Source organism: Myxocyprinus asiaticus, chromosome 2 (genome assembly GCF_019703515.2).
Source record: "Myxocyprinus asiaticus isolate MX2 ecotype Aquarium Trade chromosome 2, UBuf_Myxa_2, whole genome shotgun sequence".
NCBI classification, from domain to species: Eukaryota; Metazoa; Chordata; class Actinopteri; order Cypriniformes; family Catostomidae; genus Myxocyprinus; species Myxocyprinus asiaticus.
The window spans coordinates 29436330-29453610 of record NC_059345.1 but is presented as its reverse complement, the minus strand read 5'-3'; the positions used below and the strand labels follow the sequence as shown (position 1 = coordinate 29453610).

The following is a 17281-nucleotide window of genomic DNA, read 5'->3' as shown; positions in this document are numbered from 1 at the left end:
CAGGTTTTCATAAATGAAAATGTTAGATTTCACTCTAGAAATCAACTAGGAGCTTCTAAATCCCCATAACTAAAATTAATGATTACCCCATAACTCTTAACCATCTAATACTTTAATGGAGAAAGGCCTCATCCATTTCATTAATCTGACCGCCCTCAATAGATACCATTAAGCTAAAATTAATTTCTAAGAATGGCATCTCATACCGTATTAGAACACAATCAGATCCAGATGTTGACTTGTTTCATCCCCCCCCCCCCGATTATTTGACTACTGACACAACTTTATAAACACCTACACCCTTTTCTCAAAAACTGCATTTTTTTTATCTAAATATGGAAAAATGTAATATTTGTGTTTATTTATTAAACCTCAAAATACGTTATACTGATTTAGGATCAAAGTTTATGTTTTTCCTAAAGCATCATCTATTCCAGGAGGGTTCTTTAATAATGCCTCATGTCATTTTATCTTGTCTAATCTCTTAAAAAAAGTGATCAATATAGGTGACCTATACTCATAATAATCATATCAAGCATGGTTTTGGTCTGGAAAGCAGCTTATCTTGAGATATTATGAAAGTAATCTATAGTTTAGTAGTATCCTTAATATGCATTAGAGAAATTTGCTCTTAACAATTTAAGTTTTGAAATGGTATCAAGCACTGTATTTCCAGTTGTCTTTGAGTGAATTCATGGCCTATTAAAAGTAAATCCACATTAGTTGTAGCTGCAGCAGTGGTCCTGCTACACTAAATGCCTTCTTGCAATAACACTGCACTCATAAATGTTGAAGGTAATTTAATGTTCAAAAACAAATTCTCACAAGTTCTGAAATTCCAAGTGAAGTGCTTTTATAAACATCCTAAGTAAGATTCACTATACCTATCCCTGGCATCTTTCCCATCTGTGATGATAAGACGCATGCAGCAACATAAGAATCTGAAGTTCTACAAAATATGTAAGGAAAAATGTGATTATTTAAAATGTATTTAATTTTGGGCTATGACTGGTGGTTGCGAAACAATTTCAAAGAGAACACAGAGATAGAAATAATAAGGTCATGATGAAAACAAAGATATCACAAAAATGAGAGTTCACACAATTGAAATTTGGCTGTATATCTTGGTAACACTCACTCACTCACTCACTCACTCACTCACTCACTCACTCACTCACTCACAAGCAGAAACATATCATTCATTCCGTAAATGTCTCAATCCCTTGGCTGAATGCCCAACATGATCTCTGCCATGCTGGTCAGTTTAGTCTCCTCCAGTGCGCTGATAAGACAGCCCAGCTTGGCACTCCTGCCCTCTGATTGGATGAAACGTCCAAGCAGTTGATAGGCCTGTTCATAAAGCCCTTCTCTTTCATACTCATAAGCAAGATTGTCGATAGCAGGGCCTTTCAGGGCACGGCAGTTCTTCTGTAAAACCCTTCCCACTCGTTTCCAATCCCGTCCCACATGAGCAGCAAATCGTTGCTGGTCTGCAGATGTCAATGGTCTATCGTCTAGGAGCATTGTATAAGAAAGAAGAAATATTTTCAAAAGTCAGCTTGTTGATAATGCAAATACATGTTAAAACTAGTGCTGTCAGTCGATTACATTTTTTAATCGAGATTAATCGAATAATATTTTTGTAGTTAATTGTGATTAATCACAGATTTTGAAAGTGCTGAAATTTGACACTATAATATTTTCTCCCCCTATCAAAATGCATTTAATTCCATTTTAGGAAAAAAACAAAACAGGCCGCGGGCCCGGGAATCGATTTGGTCAGAGAGATGCGGGAAATGCGGCAAGAGATGTTGAACATGTCGGCAATGCTGACGAAGATCGTTGCAAACTTGGAGGATCTTGCTGTGATACATCGATCGATCACTGCCATGGAGGCGAAATTCACTGATATGGTTACAAGAGTGGGGGATGTCGAGAAACGGACTGATTATCTGGAGTCATCGGAGAGGGAATGATCTGTTAATCCGCTAGCAACCAAGGTGGATTTGGAGCGTGTCTGGGAGAAGTTGGAGGACATGGAAAACTGTAGCAGGCGGAATAACGTCCGTACTGTTGGAATTCCTGAGGGCGAAGAAGGACAGGATATGGTGAAATTCCTAGACGGGCTCTTTCCGAGTCTGCTCGACATAGTAGGCCATAAGCTGGAAATCGAGCGAACTCACAGGGTTCCGGCTCGGCGATCAGTGGAAGGACACAGGCCCCGATCAATTCTGGCCAAATTTCTGAGATCAACTGATAAAGATCTTGTGTTACGCGAGGCGAGGAGTAAAGGAAGGCTTTCTTGGAAGAACCACAGCATTTTCTTATTCCCAAACTTTGTGAACTCGACAAGAGAGAAACGTGATCAATTCAAGGAATGCTAGAAACTTTTACATCGACTGAAGTTTGCACTGATTTTGCACTGATATTCCTGGCCAAACTGAGAATAGATGCCAAGGATGGCCGTAAAACATTCACATGCCTACAACAAGCAATGTCCTTCATAGAGTCAATGGAGTGAGTAAGTAATTTGCTTGCACTCATGTTGCAGCCGAATGGACTGGCTCACTGAACATAAATTTGACTGTCTGAAGAATCTGCGTGCTCTTTTTGTGCTGGTTCCGCCTAGCGGCTGGAGTTTATTTTGTAGAATAAAACACCTTTAGGACAGTTTTATGGATGAAGCTACACGTTCTTTGCGTTTATTCTGCCTATTGGCTGGAGTTTGTTTTATAGATTATCTTTTGCTGTGTAATTCTCTCACAAAAATTTTATAGAAACACCGGACTTGAGCAATCCAATGGCAAAGTTGTCGCAGGGGTTCTCGTAGGCATGCATGGACTGTTTGAGTTTGGAGGGATGGATGCCAGTTGGCGCTGTCATGCGTGGGGTTAATGCGCACGTTTTTCTTTTTTCTGTTTGTTTGGTTCTGGGGAATGTTTGGGGTTTGACCGTTGCACTAATGTTAGAATGTGGTCTTTATAATTCTATTTTTGACACACAATCTATTTTTTCTTATGTGTCAAAATGTCAAATGTTAATATGAGTGGATTGTCTTTCTCCACGTGGAATGTGAATGGGCTGGGGCACCCCATAAAAAGAAGGTTATTTCTCTTCTTAAGCATAAGAAATATGATATAGTGTTTCTTCAAGTAACGCACCTTTCCCCGCAGGAAGCTAAAAAATTTGGAAAGATATGGGGTGGACATGTTTTCTTTAGTGCTGGCTCAAGTAAGAGCAGGGGAGTCATTACACTGATAAGTAAACATCTACAATTCAAATGTCTCAAACAGAGTAAAGATAAATTAGGAAGAGTCATTATTGTTTTAGCTGAAATTCAGGGACAAAGTCTTATTTTGGTGAATATTTATGCACCTAACATTGATGATCAGGGCTTTTTTATAGATCTTGAAGGGATGTTGCAAGTCGCTGGCACCCCTCATGATATAATATTGGGAGGAGATTTTAATCTTTTGATGGACTCAGTGCTTGATCATAGTGAAGCATAAGTGTGCAAGCCCCCTAAAGCAACAGTGACGCTTCACAGGATGTGTAAAAATCTTGGTCTTACAGATATTTGGAGACTTTTGAACCCATCTGGTAGGGACTATAAATTTTTTTCTTCAGTCCATAAGATTTACTGTAGAATAGATTTTTTTTATATATATATCCAAATCCCTCATTTCATCTGTTGTTGAATGCTCAATTGGAAACATTGTTGTCTCAGATCACGCCTTGGTGTGTTTAGAGGTGTTGCCACATATGGAGAAAAAGAAACCATATAGTTGGCGCTTTAATGTATAATGTATCTTACTATATAAGATGACTGAGCAAAAAAATTCTCTTGATTCTGAGGTAATCTTGGAGGAGCTTGGCAAGGTAATTAAGGCCCTGCCTACAGGCAAGCTGAATTTTTTAGATCTTATGCTACAGAACTGGCTCCACTTTTGCAAGAAGTTTATACGGAATCATTAAAGAATGGAAAGCATGCGGCATCAGTGTATTACTCCCTGCTAATTCAGAGTCTGGAGGATGGAGCTTTAACTTCTATCAAGAGATTATGGGAGAAAGATTTAAACTTGGTATTGGACAAGGGAGTGTGGGCTAGGATTCTAAAAAACATCAAGTCTACATCTAGAGATGCAAGGGTGCGCCTTATGTTATTTAAGATTTTACATAGATTCTATTGGACCCCCTCTACATTGTACAGGCTTGGTCTTAAAGACAAACCCACCTGCTGGCAATGCCAATCAGAATCAAGATCCAAGATTTTTGGTTGAGGATTCAGAGTTTTATGTGTGACGTATTAGATAGTAAAATTTCATTTTGCCCCAGACTCTGTATTTTAGGCGATGGGGCGGTCATTAATATATGGGATAAAAACATAAAAAAATTGGGTCCTAGCCAGTGTTATGATCGGCAGACAGGTCATCCTTAGGGGATGGAAGTCGGCTGGAGTGCCCTCATTTCAGGAGTGGTGCATAGAAATGGGCAGGGTGGCGGCATTTGAAGTAATGCCATATAGATGGCTGGGAAACTTGGGAGTTATTTAATAAAAAATAGGGCAGTTTTTTTTTTTTTTTTTTGTGTGTATTCTCAAGTTGGACCACAGGGATATTTGTTGAGGGTCAGGGTGGGGTTGGGGATTGGGAGGGCGCAAGGTATTAATGGGAGTTAAAAGTTGATTTGGTGTATATATGTTTGCTTTTCTATTTTATGTGTCTGAATCAGTAAAAAGTGTTAATCAGAAAAAAAATTTTTTTATAAGACGTTGTGTGTGTATGTGTCTTGAGACTCACCAAACACTCTTTTCTGAAACAGGAAGCAGTTCTTAGGCAGTTCCTGTGGTGGCTGACTGGGAGTACCATAGCTGTTCTGCAGCTGCTGCTCCAAACGTGTGACCTCGTCATCTCGCAAACGCACAGGCTACAAAACAGCCATACCTCAATTTAACAAACAGCACCATATTCAAAACAGCTGTACATTAAAATTATATTATAACCATATTTGTACATTCATAGAAGGTAAGTCTTGCCCAGAGCTGAGGTTTTGTTCAAAGAAAACAAATTTTAAAGATTTAATTCCTCCCAGATCTCAGTTCTTTAGGTATTTACACTGGGCTCCAGACAAAAAAAAAAAAAAAAAAAAAAAAATGACTTAGGAGCCATTGGCTCCTAAACTGAAACATTAAGGAGCCAAATGGCTGTTTTAAGTTGCCAAATCACAGAATTGCTCGATTTAGATTGCTATTCAGAATCAAGATAGAAAGGGTGCCTGGGTAGCTCAGCAAGTAAAGACGCTGACTACCACACCTGGAGTCGCAAGTTCGAATCCAGGGCTTGCTGAGTGAGTCCAGTCAGGCTTCCTAAGCAACCGTTTGGCCCAGTTGCTAGGGTGGGTAGAGTCACGTTGGGTTAACCTCCTCGTGGTCGCTATAATGTGGTTCGCTCTTGGTGGGTCACGTGGCGAGTTGTGTGTGGATGCCGCGGAGAATAGTGTGAGCCTCCACATGCGCTAGGTCTCAACAAGCCACGTGATAAGATGCGTGGGTTGACGGTCTCAGAAACGGAGGCAACTTATATTCTTCCTCCACCACCCGGATTGAGGCGAGTCACTACACCACCACGAGGACTTAGAGTGCATTGGGAACTGGGCATGCCAAATTCGGGAGAAAAGAGAAAAAAAAAAAAAAAAGGAAAAGACAGCTGATAACCCATTAATCGGGGGTTTAATAAACAATATATATAGTTGAGAAGATAAGTTTGCATCCCCTTGCATTTGTTTTACAGTATTGCCTTAGTCCTTCTTTGCTGTGACTAGATGGCCCAGACACAGAGACAACATGAGTGCAAATTGAATGAAATCCCAGATGCAGTTTATTGTGCTACTCCAATCCCAATCAATAATTACCAGAAGAAAAAAAAACTGGTATACAATATGTGACTTTTAATTATAAAGAAGCCCGAAATACACATGGGACTCTTATTTTGAAATGTCTGCACTCCCAGTTGTGAGTTCACTGACGGCTGATTCGCTGAGAAAGTAAATCTGATTCAAACTGCTAACCTGAGCACCTAAATTCAAACCCTCAATTCTTTTCGGATGATTCATGAAAAAGACCCGGTTCAAAAGAGTCATTTGTTCGACTCTCTCGCGCTGGGTTTTTTGTTGCGTGTGGTGCAGCAAGCTTGTCAGAAACAGAACCGGTGAAAAGAGGCGAGAGACACACTGGTTGTGCGCATTCTAAAAATTTATTTAATAACTCACAAGATAATATCTGACGAAACCGCATATTAACGCCCACAACCCGACTGTCACCAGTCGCAACTAGATTTTAAATTATTGTCGCAATCAATTATTTTTGGTTGCATTTGCGACCATTTTAGTCACAGTCTGGAGCCGTTACTGCTGCGCCATCTGCTCTGTACTATTTTTGAGAGTAGCATACACCCCCCTAAAGCGGCAGATACTCTGGGAGTGGGGATTACTGCTTTTGGAAAGGGTCATGAGGCATCAGTGCATTACTCTCTGCTAATTCAGAGTCTGGGGGATAGAGCTTTAACTTCTATCAAGAGATTATGGGAGAAAGATTTAAATTTGGTATTGGAGGCTGGAGTGTGGGCTAGGATTCTAAAAAACGTCAAGTCTACATCTAGAGATGCAAGGGTGCGCCTTATGTAATTTAAGATTTTACATAGATTCTATTGGACCCCCTCTAGATTGTATAGGCTTGGTCTTAAAGACACACCCACCTGCTAGTGATGCCAATCATAGGATGGAGACACAGCCCATGTTTTTTGGTGGTGTGTTGAGATCCAGGAATTTTGGTTGAAGGTTCAGAGTTTTGTGTGTGACGTGTTGGGCACTCGGGTTTCGTTTTGCCCCAGACTCTGTTTTTTGGGCGATGGGGCAGTCATCGATATAGGGGATAAACACAAAAAATTGGGTCCTGATCAGTGTTATGACAGGCAGACAGACTGTTTTAAGGGGATGGAAGTCGGCTGGAGCGCCCTAATTTCAGGAGTGGCGTGCGGAGATGGGGAGGGTGGCAGCTTTCGAGGAGGTGTCATGTAGAAGGCTGGGGATCTGGGATTCATTTGATGGGAAATGGGGCAGTTATTTGGCATTTTTGGGGGACTCTAGGAGGGGCTGTGGAGAGAGGTGTAGTTTTAGATGTGTATGATTATTATATATATATATATATATATATATATATATATATATATATAATTTATTTTTTTATTTTTTTTGTGTGTGTGTATACTTATGTGTGACCACGCGGATGTTCGTTGGGGATCGGGTGGGGTTGGTGATTGGGGAGGGGTGGTAGTGGGAGTTAAAGGTTGATTCAGTGTATATATGTTTTGTTTCTCTTTGTCATCTATATGAATCAATAAAAAATGTTAATCAGAAAGATTTAATTCCTCTCCAAAAGATAATAAATAATAAGTTTTATTTATATAGCGCCTTTCTAAAAACCAAGGTCGCTGTGCAGAATCAATCACAACAAGAAATGAATCACAATCAATCTCAACAATACAACAGACCACAACAAGGAAGGGAAAAAAAATTCATGGACCAAATGCAGGGGAGTAACAGAGGAAAAGGTGTGTTTTCAGCAGTTTATTGAAGATAAAGATGTCAGAGATGTAAAGCTGTAATGGCTATAAGAGGATGTGACACCTAACACCGAAGGATAGCAAGATGACTACAGTTATTTGGTGAATTAACAACAACAACAACAAATGGGTTCAGAGGATACAAAAAAAATTACAAACCTGAATTAGTTCAATACCTAAAAATTACACATGGATTCACATCCACAACTCTGAAAATTCAAACACTAAAATGATTTTCAGGTGTTTTCACCATTATCAAGACCGTATACTACAATTGTGAACTGCAGTAATGTACAATTTTTAATATCTGAATTTAAGGTGAAAAAACTCTCCTTTCATTTTTAGAAGCTGCAGAAAGCACATCTAATTCACCTACACAACTTGAGTTATTAATAAGAAACAGTGTGTGATTTGATCTAGCATTTAAGAAGGGGAGTGAAATGATTAAACATGACGAACATGGTGATTTTTACCTTTCCCATTTCTTATCCTTACTTAAGCTTTGATTTTCCATCAATATCAGGGCCTTTTGAATTAAATCTGTCTGATCTACACACACAACTTACAAGGGTGCCATTTGAACGAGTCCTGTGTAAAAATGCTAAAAGTATGCCTGCAAGCAAGCAAGTCCATATATATATATATATATATATATATATATATATATATATATATACAGGTGCATCTCAATAAATTAGAATGTCGTGGAAAAGTTCATTTATTTCAGTAATTCAACTCAAATTGTGAAACTCGTGTATTAAATAAATTCAACGCACACAGACTGAAGTAGTTTAAGTCTTTGGTTCTTTTAATTGTGATGATTTTGGCTCACATTTAACAAAAACCCACCAATTCACTATCTCAAAAAATTAGAATATGGTGACATGCCAATCAGCTAATCAACTCAAAACACCTGCAAAGGTTTCCTGAGCCTTCAAAATGGTCTCTCAGTTTGGTTCACTAGGCTACACAATCATGGGGAAGACTGCTGATCTGACAGTTGTCCAGAAGACAATCATTGACACCCTTCACAAGGAGGGTAAGCCACAAACATTCATTGCCAAAGAAGCTGGCTGTTCACAGAGTGCTGTATCCAAGCATGTTAACAGAAAGTTGAGTGGAAGGAAAAAGTGTGGAAGAAAAAGATGCACAACCAACCGAGAGAACCGCAGCCTTATGAGGATTGTCAAGCAAAATCGATTCAAGAATTTGGGTGAACTTCACAAGGAATGGACTGAGGCTGGGGTCAAGGCATCAAGAGCCACCACACACAGACATGTCAAGGAATTTGGCTACAGTTGTCGTATTCCTCTTGTTAAGCCACTCCTGAACCACAGACAACGTCAGAGGCGTCTTACCTGGGCTAAGGAGAAGAAGAACTGGACTGTTGCCCAGTGGTCCAAAGTCCTCTTTTCAGATGAGAGTAAGTTTTGTATTTCATTTGGAAACCAAGGTCCTAGAGTCTGGAGGAAGGGTGGAGAAGCTCATAGCCCAAGTTGCTTGAAGTCCAGTGTTAAGTTTCCACAGTCTGTGATGATTTGGGGTGCAATGTCATCTGCTGGTGTTGGTCCATTGTGTTTTTTGAAAAGCAAAGTCACTGCACCCGTTTACCGAGAAATTTTGGAGCACTTCATGCTTCCTTCTGCTGACCAGCTTTTTAAAGATGCTGATTTCATTTTCCAGCAGGATTTGGCACCTGCCCACACTGCCAAAAGCACCAAAAGTTGGTTAAATGACCATGGTGTTGGTGTGCTTGACTGGCCAGCAAACTCACCAGACCTGAACCCCATAGAGAATCTATGGGGTATTGTCAAGAGGAAACTGAGAAACAAGAGACCAAAAAATGCAGATGAGCTGAAGGCCACTGTCAAAGAAACCTGGGCTTCCATACCACCTCAGCAGTGCCACAAACTGATCACCTCCATGCCACGCCGAATTGAGGCAGTAATTAAAGCAAAAGGAGCCCCTACCAAGTATTGAGTACATATACAGTAAATGAACATACTTTCCAGAAGGCCAACAATTCACTAAAAATGTTTTTTTATTGGTCTTATGATGTATTCTAATTTTTTGAGATAGTGAATTGGTGGGTTTTTGTTAAATGTGAGCCAAAATCATCACAATTAAAAGAACCAAAGACTTAAACTACTTCAGTCTGTGTGCATTGAATTTATTTAATACACGAGTTTCACAATTTGAGTTGAATTACTGAAATAAATGAACTTTTCCACGACATTCTAATTTATTGAGATGCACCTGTATATATATATATATATATATATTACAAATATGGAATGGACTCTTTGTGCTACCCATTAAATAAACAAACAAACATATAAATAACTGAGTACTAATAACTGATTGGTAATTGTGACAATGTTTACATTTTTATCACAATATCTACCAGGCCACTCTGAACTTTACACTTTCTTAAAAACAATAAAAAAAATAAAAAGTATATTTTTTTTTTAGCAGCAGTAAAATGTCATTTATTTCTGCCCATTTAATGTTTTGTGCAATTCGCTGCTCAATACTTTAAGGACTGTGTAATTAGCTTTAATGGCAGTCATAATATATACAGCATCGCCTAGACCTAGGATACATTCACACTGCAGCTGTATGTGACCCAAATCTGATTTTCACATGACATTTTAAATGCAGCCCATATCAGATACTGGTCTGAACAGCCAACTCTCCTAAACTGACATGTGACATGTTTGGCACGTGAAACAAAACTCCCTGAGCATGCGTATAACAAAATCTGGCATGTGCATGAGACCCGAGCGTGACTGCTGTGTGCATTTTTTCATTTCCCTTTTTGATTTGTAACTAGTAGCACCTTATATACATGCAAAAAAAAAAAAAAAATAGTTAAAAAAAAAAAAATAGAGCAAATAGTTTTCCTATAAATTGATGGCAACATACAGTATGTGGACAGCGGAACTAAGTTGTACATTTTTTAATAATAACAGCCTATAGAAAGGAGTGTTGGTTCAAACATTACAGCAGATTTTCTGTAAAGCTGTTTTGGAGCAACATGTATTGGGAAAAGCACACACAAACAAAAAAAACTATACAAATAAAATTATTTGACTTGATAATGTTTTTTTCTACTTTGGCAAAAAAATCATATCGCAATAATGTTCTCTCTTTGCACTGTCAAACAAACAAGTGATAGCCAAGTGAAGCGTTTTACCAATCAGAAATTAGCATAAATAATTAAAAAAATTTAAATGGCAAATCGGAAAGTAGAGACTCTAATCTTTTGAATCAAATTAGGTTTCTTACCAGAAGTAGTCTTGTTAGCATTTCTTCCAAAGACAAAATCCGCTGTGATCAGCGCCATGTTGTTTTCACATGACTCCGTGTTGAAAGTTTAACCCTATACTGACAGCACAGAGTCTCCTGAACTGAGATCATGTGTACGCGGGGTCGCACAAGGTTAAAATATGAATAATGAATTAAATTTAATTAGTTAGCTGTTTTTTTAAGCGGATAGGACACTTAATGCCAATATGTATAATTATATGTTTGCAAGTGATGAAGAAAGTCTTAATGGATAAACTATTTTTAAATGAAGTAATTTGCCTTAGTATTGCGCAATGTAATTATAATTGAAGCTCAAGAGTGGAATATTACTTCAGAGCAAATCACACCATAAAATTGAAGGACAGCAGGAAAAGCAGCATTACATATATGTAAGTTAAGTAGAGTTGTTATATATAATTATTTGAGATTTCCACTGACTTGCATTCACATTTTGATACAGTTTGAGAAATACAGAAACTGTTTTCTGTGCGAGTGACACGAGCAGTTACATAAATCTATCTCTGCATCTTTTCATGCACCGAATTTACTTTGTGTGTCTAGGGCTGGGTATTGATACAGATTTCATGATTCGATTCCGATTCACAAGCTCTTGATTCGGTTCAATTCCGATTTCAATTCGATATTGATTCATATGGGTATATTTCATTAATAACTAAGTACATTATTAAAATATTAATTTTAATAATTATATTATTATTATTTTAACTAATTTTATTAGTTTTTCATCATATGTCACAAATGAACAAATCAATGAATTCAAGCACTGAATATATTATATTGCATATGTTATATTTTGTAACATGTTTTTGTTTAATTGCATAATTTGTACTAACATGTGCTAAAAACTGGTACTGTCTCTTTAAGAAAATCTGCATTTCTGTAAAGAGTGTCTGTAAATGAGCGCATATTAACGAGAGTGGACTCGATTGACTTTCTCATCTGTGCTATGCATGATTATTAATTTTAACATCTACTGACTGTAGAGAACAGAAAGAGTATTAAAAGAGACATTATTTAATGACAGATTGGTTCCGTGGATCTCGTCTTTGGACATGGCACAACTTTTACTCTCAACACGCAGTAAATGATATCGCTGCTGAATACTCCACTACTATACAACACAATTACTGTTAAGTGAAATCTAAACACTTACCAGCTAGTTGCCAATATACATTTTAGTCGCATTGCACGAAATTTTGTTGCAAATGCAAGTGATTTCCTCTCACTGTAGTGGAGGGTTGCGCATAAAGTAAAAGACTGATCTTGGGATTGAAGGATCGATATCGAGATTGTTTATGAAGATGGCGATACATCGGGAAATCAATATTTTTACCAACCCCTAGTGAAGTCCAAACAAATCGCTGAACCCAACTAGGGCAGTAACTAACGATTATTTTGATAATTGACTAATCTAAAGATTATTAGAATGATTATTCGACTATTTGGGCGATTATTGCAACGATTAATCATTATACTCTAAACCGACTATTCAGCTTGTGCCCTGACTTAAAAGGTTGTATTAAACGTGCTTGCTAACAATACAGAGGACAAAATCATCTTTTAAAAATACCTCTAAATGACATTCACTAAATTAAAGGGAAACAATACTTTTAAGTTTAATTCAGTAAAAAATTCACTGCAAAAAATCCTATTATCATCAAGTGTTTTTGTCTTGCTTTCCATTTTAAAATGGTCTAAAAATCCTTAAAACAAGATACATTTACTTGAGAAGTAACATATAAGATATTTAGACTTGCTTTAAGAGAATCTTAAATAAGTGTATTTTGTATATAAGTGTATTTTTTCACTTGGTTATACTTCTGTGAGTACAGTAAAGACAAAATACACTTATATTCAAGATCTATTCTCTAAATGCAAGTCTAAATATCTTATATGCTGCTTCTCAGGTGAATGCATCTTTTTTTTTTTTTAAAGGATTTTTAGATATTTTAAAATATTTGTATTTTTAATATTATATTCAACATTCTCAGATGAAAAAATACAAAAACAAAAACAAATAAAAAATGTATTTTTTTGCAGTGCATAATGGGGCGAAGACTACCCTCTCTCACCTTTTTTCCACTTCAATCCATCTTTAACTCACAAAATAATTTTTTTTTTAATCTTATTAATAAAGCTGCAGTTTGCCAATTTTCTTCATGATAAGAAATGCTCAGTGACACATACAGTATATTACGATTCAATAACTTGCCATCGCGTTATAATCTAGCTGCATTAGCGCGTGCACTCGAGGGATGAGGGTCCCCGCAACAGAGTGTGCATCAGCCGGGTGCAGTTTCAATCTCTCCCCCTTAGATCGGGACACTTTGCGCAACTCATAGAACAGGCGCTTACCGCACAGAGAAATGCCAGTTTCCTTATTATTTTAACTTTAATAAAGCTATAACGCATTAAATAGAACTGCATTAAAGATGTAACGCCGGGGTGTTTCCTTTAAAGACGCTCGACACGCAAGTTTTGCTTCAGCGGAGCGGCAGCTCCTGCTCCACTTATTCCACAATGAGAGTGTTTCTGTTTTTACTTATTTGGTATTTGTGCATTATAATTCCCTCATACTTTGCGATCTACATCACCTGAAGCTGTTTGGAAAGTTTAGAGTGCATCTGGACTGTGAGCGGTGTAATTCTTCCTCTCCTCAGTCAGGAGGGAACTGCAGTGCTGCTCTCGTGCATCAACGTTAGAGTTTAATGTGATCTCATGTTACGTTAAATGAGATCAAACGACTATTCAACAATGAAAATTTTTGTTTACAATTTTTTTATTGTCGACGTTGTCGATAACGTCGACTAATCGTTTCAGCCCTAAAGACAACTGTTGAGCCTATAGTATTGTTTACTTAACTGAATGCATTAACTAGAAAAGATATGACTCGCATTTAAAATATTTAAACAATAACACGTGCTCAAAAGTTCGCATACCCTTGGAGAATTGGTAATATATGTACCATTTTTAAAGAAAACATGAGTGAGCAGGCAAAACACATTTCATTTATTTCTTATGGGATTCATATTCAGCTGTAGGTTATAACAGAATGGCACAATCATAAAACAAAACATGGCAACAAAGAAAAAAATGAAATGACCCTGTTCAAAAATCTGCATACCCTTAGTTCTTAATACTGTGTATTGCCCCCTTTAGCATCAATGAGAGCGTGCAGTCTTTTGTAATAGTTGTCTATGAGTCCCCAAGTTCTTGCAGGTGGTATAGCTGCCCATTCGTTTTGGCAAAATGCCTCCAGGTCATGCAAAGTCTTTGGTCATCTTGCATGAACCGCACGTTTGAGATCTCCCCAGAGTGGCTCGATGATATTAAGGTCAGGAGACTGTGATGGCCACTCCAGAACCTTCACCTTTTTCTGCTGTAACCACTGGAGGGTCAACTTGGCCTTGTGCTTAGGGTCATTGTCGTGCTGCAAAGTCCAAGAGCATCCCATGCGCAGCTTTCGTGCAGAAGAATGCAAATTGTCTGCCAGTATTTTCTGATAACATGCTGCATTCATCTTGCCATCAATTTTCACAAGATTCCCCGTGCCTTTAGAGTCACACACCCCCAAAACATCAGTGAGCCACCACCATGCTTCACAGTGGGGATGGTATTCTTTTCACTACAGGCCTTGTTGACCCCTCTCCAAACATAGCGCTTATGTTTGTGACCATAAAGCTCTATTTTGGTCTCGTCACTCCAAATTACAGTGTGCCAGAATCTGTGAGGTGTGTCAAGGTGTTGTCGGCATATTGTAACCGGGCTTTTTTGTGGCATTGGCGTAGTAAAGGCTTCTTTTTGGCAACTCGACCATGCAGCTCATTTTTGTTCAAGTATCGTCGTATTGTGCTCCTTGAAACAACCACACCGTCTTTTTCCAGAGCAGCCTGTATTTCTCCTGAGGTTACCTGTGGGTTTTTCTTTGTATCCCGAACAATTCTTCTGGCAGTTGTGGCTGAAATCTTTCTTGGTCTACCTGACCTTGGCTTGGTATCAAGAGATCCCTGAATTTTCCACTTCTTAATAAGTGATTGAACAGTACTGACTGGCATTTTCAAGGCTTTGGATATCTTTTTATATCCTTTTCCATCTTTATAAAGTTCCATTACCTTCTTACGCAGGTCTTTTGACAGTTCTTTTCTGCTCCCCATGGCTCAGTATCTAGAATGCTCAGTGCATCAAGTGAGAGCTAACAAACTCATTGACTATTTATACACAGACACTAATTGCAATTTAAAAAGCCACAGGTGTGGGAAATTAACCTTAAATTGCCATTTAAACCTGTGTGTGTCACCTTGTGTGTCTGTAACAAGGCCAAACATTCAAGGGTATGTAAACTTTTGACCAGGGCCATTTGGGTGATTTCTGTTATCATTATGATTTAAATAGGAGCCAAACAACTATGTGATAATAAATGGCTTCATATGATTACTATCCTTAAATAAAATACATTTTTTTTTCATGATCAGTCATATTTTCAAAATCAATGCCAAAATTTCACAATTTCTGCCAGGGTATGCAAACTTTTGAGCACAACTGTATATGCCGGAAATCAAGTGCGCAAATGTTGAGTTAGTTTGATGTAAAAATCACATTAAATCTGACCTGGCTGTTTATGACATTGGAAAAAAATCTGTTACATATCAGATTTATTTTCACATATAAAAGTGGCTTATGGCTGTTCACATGGTCATCCAATTAACCGATCTTTATCATATTTGTGTAAAAAAAATCAGATTTGGGCCACATTCAGCTGCGATGTGACTGTAGCCCTAGACTAACCCTTTTACCTCAGACATCATGTCTGTAAGTACATATTTAAAAGACAACAACTATGAAAGAACTGCTGGAACTAACAATATTATAATTACAGTAAACATACTATAAATAAGTGGACTGCATAAGGACCAGAATTAGAACATAAAATATAAAAAGCTGTCCACTTGATTTTGAGTGGACAAAACATTCAACTTACACTAAAAAAAAAAAAACAGACACACGTACCTGTGATTGGTGTATATGCTTTAGGCACATTTCTAGGTCTGGTAAGCTTTGGTCCAGTGTGTGTATTCCCGCTTTCAGCTGTGTTATCATGACAACCTCATCGGGAAGTGCAAGAAGACGTGAGGCATGATGGGACAGAAACTGTGCGAGCAAACCACAGGCATAGCTCTCCAGGAATCGCAGACAGGGAGGCATGGCCATGAATTTCAGTTCCACCCCAAGAAAGGGATCAGCATCATGCAGTTTTAGGATTTCATACCCTTCCAGTCCGCCAGCTGAATCTGATTCAAAGGGCAATTAGAAGCATATCAAACGCACCTTAAGAACAACCAAAGAACTGACTCAACCTGTCCTAAAGTATGAGGAAACAACTCAACTCAACCCAATATCTATCTCAAAACACATCATACACTATTCTATTCTCAATGTCTTTGTAATTCCAGTAAACCAATAAGCACTTAGTGGTGACAACACTTACCTGTAAGGGTGAGTTTAATAACCTTGAACACACTGAATTTCCCTTGCTCGTCTTTGTAAACCGACAGAAGGTTGTGTGCTGGACTGTTACACCCCAAGAAGAGCACAAAGCACCCTGACCAAGCACCATCATTGGAGTTGGTTTCGTTTAATCTCTGGAACACAGAAGAAAAATCACACACAAATAATGTTAACCCACATGCACCAACACAGACACAAATGTAAACACAAGGCAAACGTGTAGTACCTTTGTGTCTATACTGTCCATCTCTGTTCAAACTCGAACTGTCTCAAGTCCTGTGAGTGTGAACAACAAAATTACTTCATGCAGAAACACACAGACAAACAACTCAAACAAAACATGCTTTATTTTGTCTCCAGCATGTAACTATGGTAATCAGTACTGTTGGCTGTTCTGTCCGCATATATAATTAGGTCAGATGTTGTCTCACAGGATATTGTTACAGATTTGAGACGCACATGTTTACAGGTAGTGCAAGGCTGACAAAAACGTTAAAGTTTTGATTCAACGCGTTTGAGTAGTTAAAAAAAATTTAAAAGGTCTGATGTATCAAACATCAACGAAAGTTCACACAAGACTCTTTTGTTTGTGTTTTCATAGATTTTACTTGAACACTAGACATATTTCCCGTCTTAAATTTTCGCAATATTACAATTTATATAATAGCGAACATAAAATCTGCACTTTGTCTGATATATTGACCTACTTACACAGCGATTTGATGGACTTTGTCTGAATGACACGGAAGACTTAACAGGCCTGAAAATTTCATGCGAAGAAAACTTTCGAGATGTCGATGCAGAGTCTGCTATTAAGACACACCCAC

At 38.0% G+C, this 17281-nt stretch overlaps 1 protein-coding gene across 1 annotated transcript; it reads right to left on the bottom strand.

The window, feature by feature from the left end:
* Positions 1 to 785: 785 nt before the first annotated feature.
* Positions 786 to 17274, bottom strand: LOC127413897 (tumor necrosis factor receptor type 1-associated DEATH domain protein-like). Its single transcript, XM_051651465.1, has 6 exons — positions 17166 to 17274; positions 16681 to 16730; positions 16435 to 16588; positions 15957 to 16237; positions 4800 to 4926; positions 786 to 1514 (listed from the first exon to the last, which is right to left on the bottom strand). The coding sequence occupies exons 2-6, from the start codon at positions 16699 to 16701 to the stop codon at positions 1216 to 1218; spliced, it is 882 nt and encodes a 293-aa protein (XP_051507425.1). The 5' UTR covers positions 16702 to 16730; positions 17166 to 17274; the 3' UTR covers positions 786 to 1215.
* Positions 17275 to 17281: the final 7 nt, after the last annotated feature.

Bases quoted from the DNA above. Each gene is read 5' to 3' on its own strand.
- LOC127413897 (XM_051651465.1), bottom strand. From the start codon at position 16,701: ATGGACAGTATAGACACAAAG. The intron at 16,238-16,434 runs GTAAGTGTTGTC...CCTTTGAATCAG, and splicing joins TATTAAACTCACCCTTACAG to ATTCAGCTGGCGGACTGGAA. The intron at 1,515-4,799 runs GTGAGTCTCAAG...CAATGCTCCTAG, and splicing joins GTTTCAGAAAAGAGTGTTTG to ACGATAGACCATTGACATCT.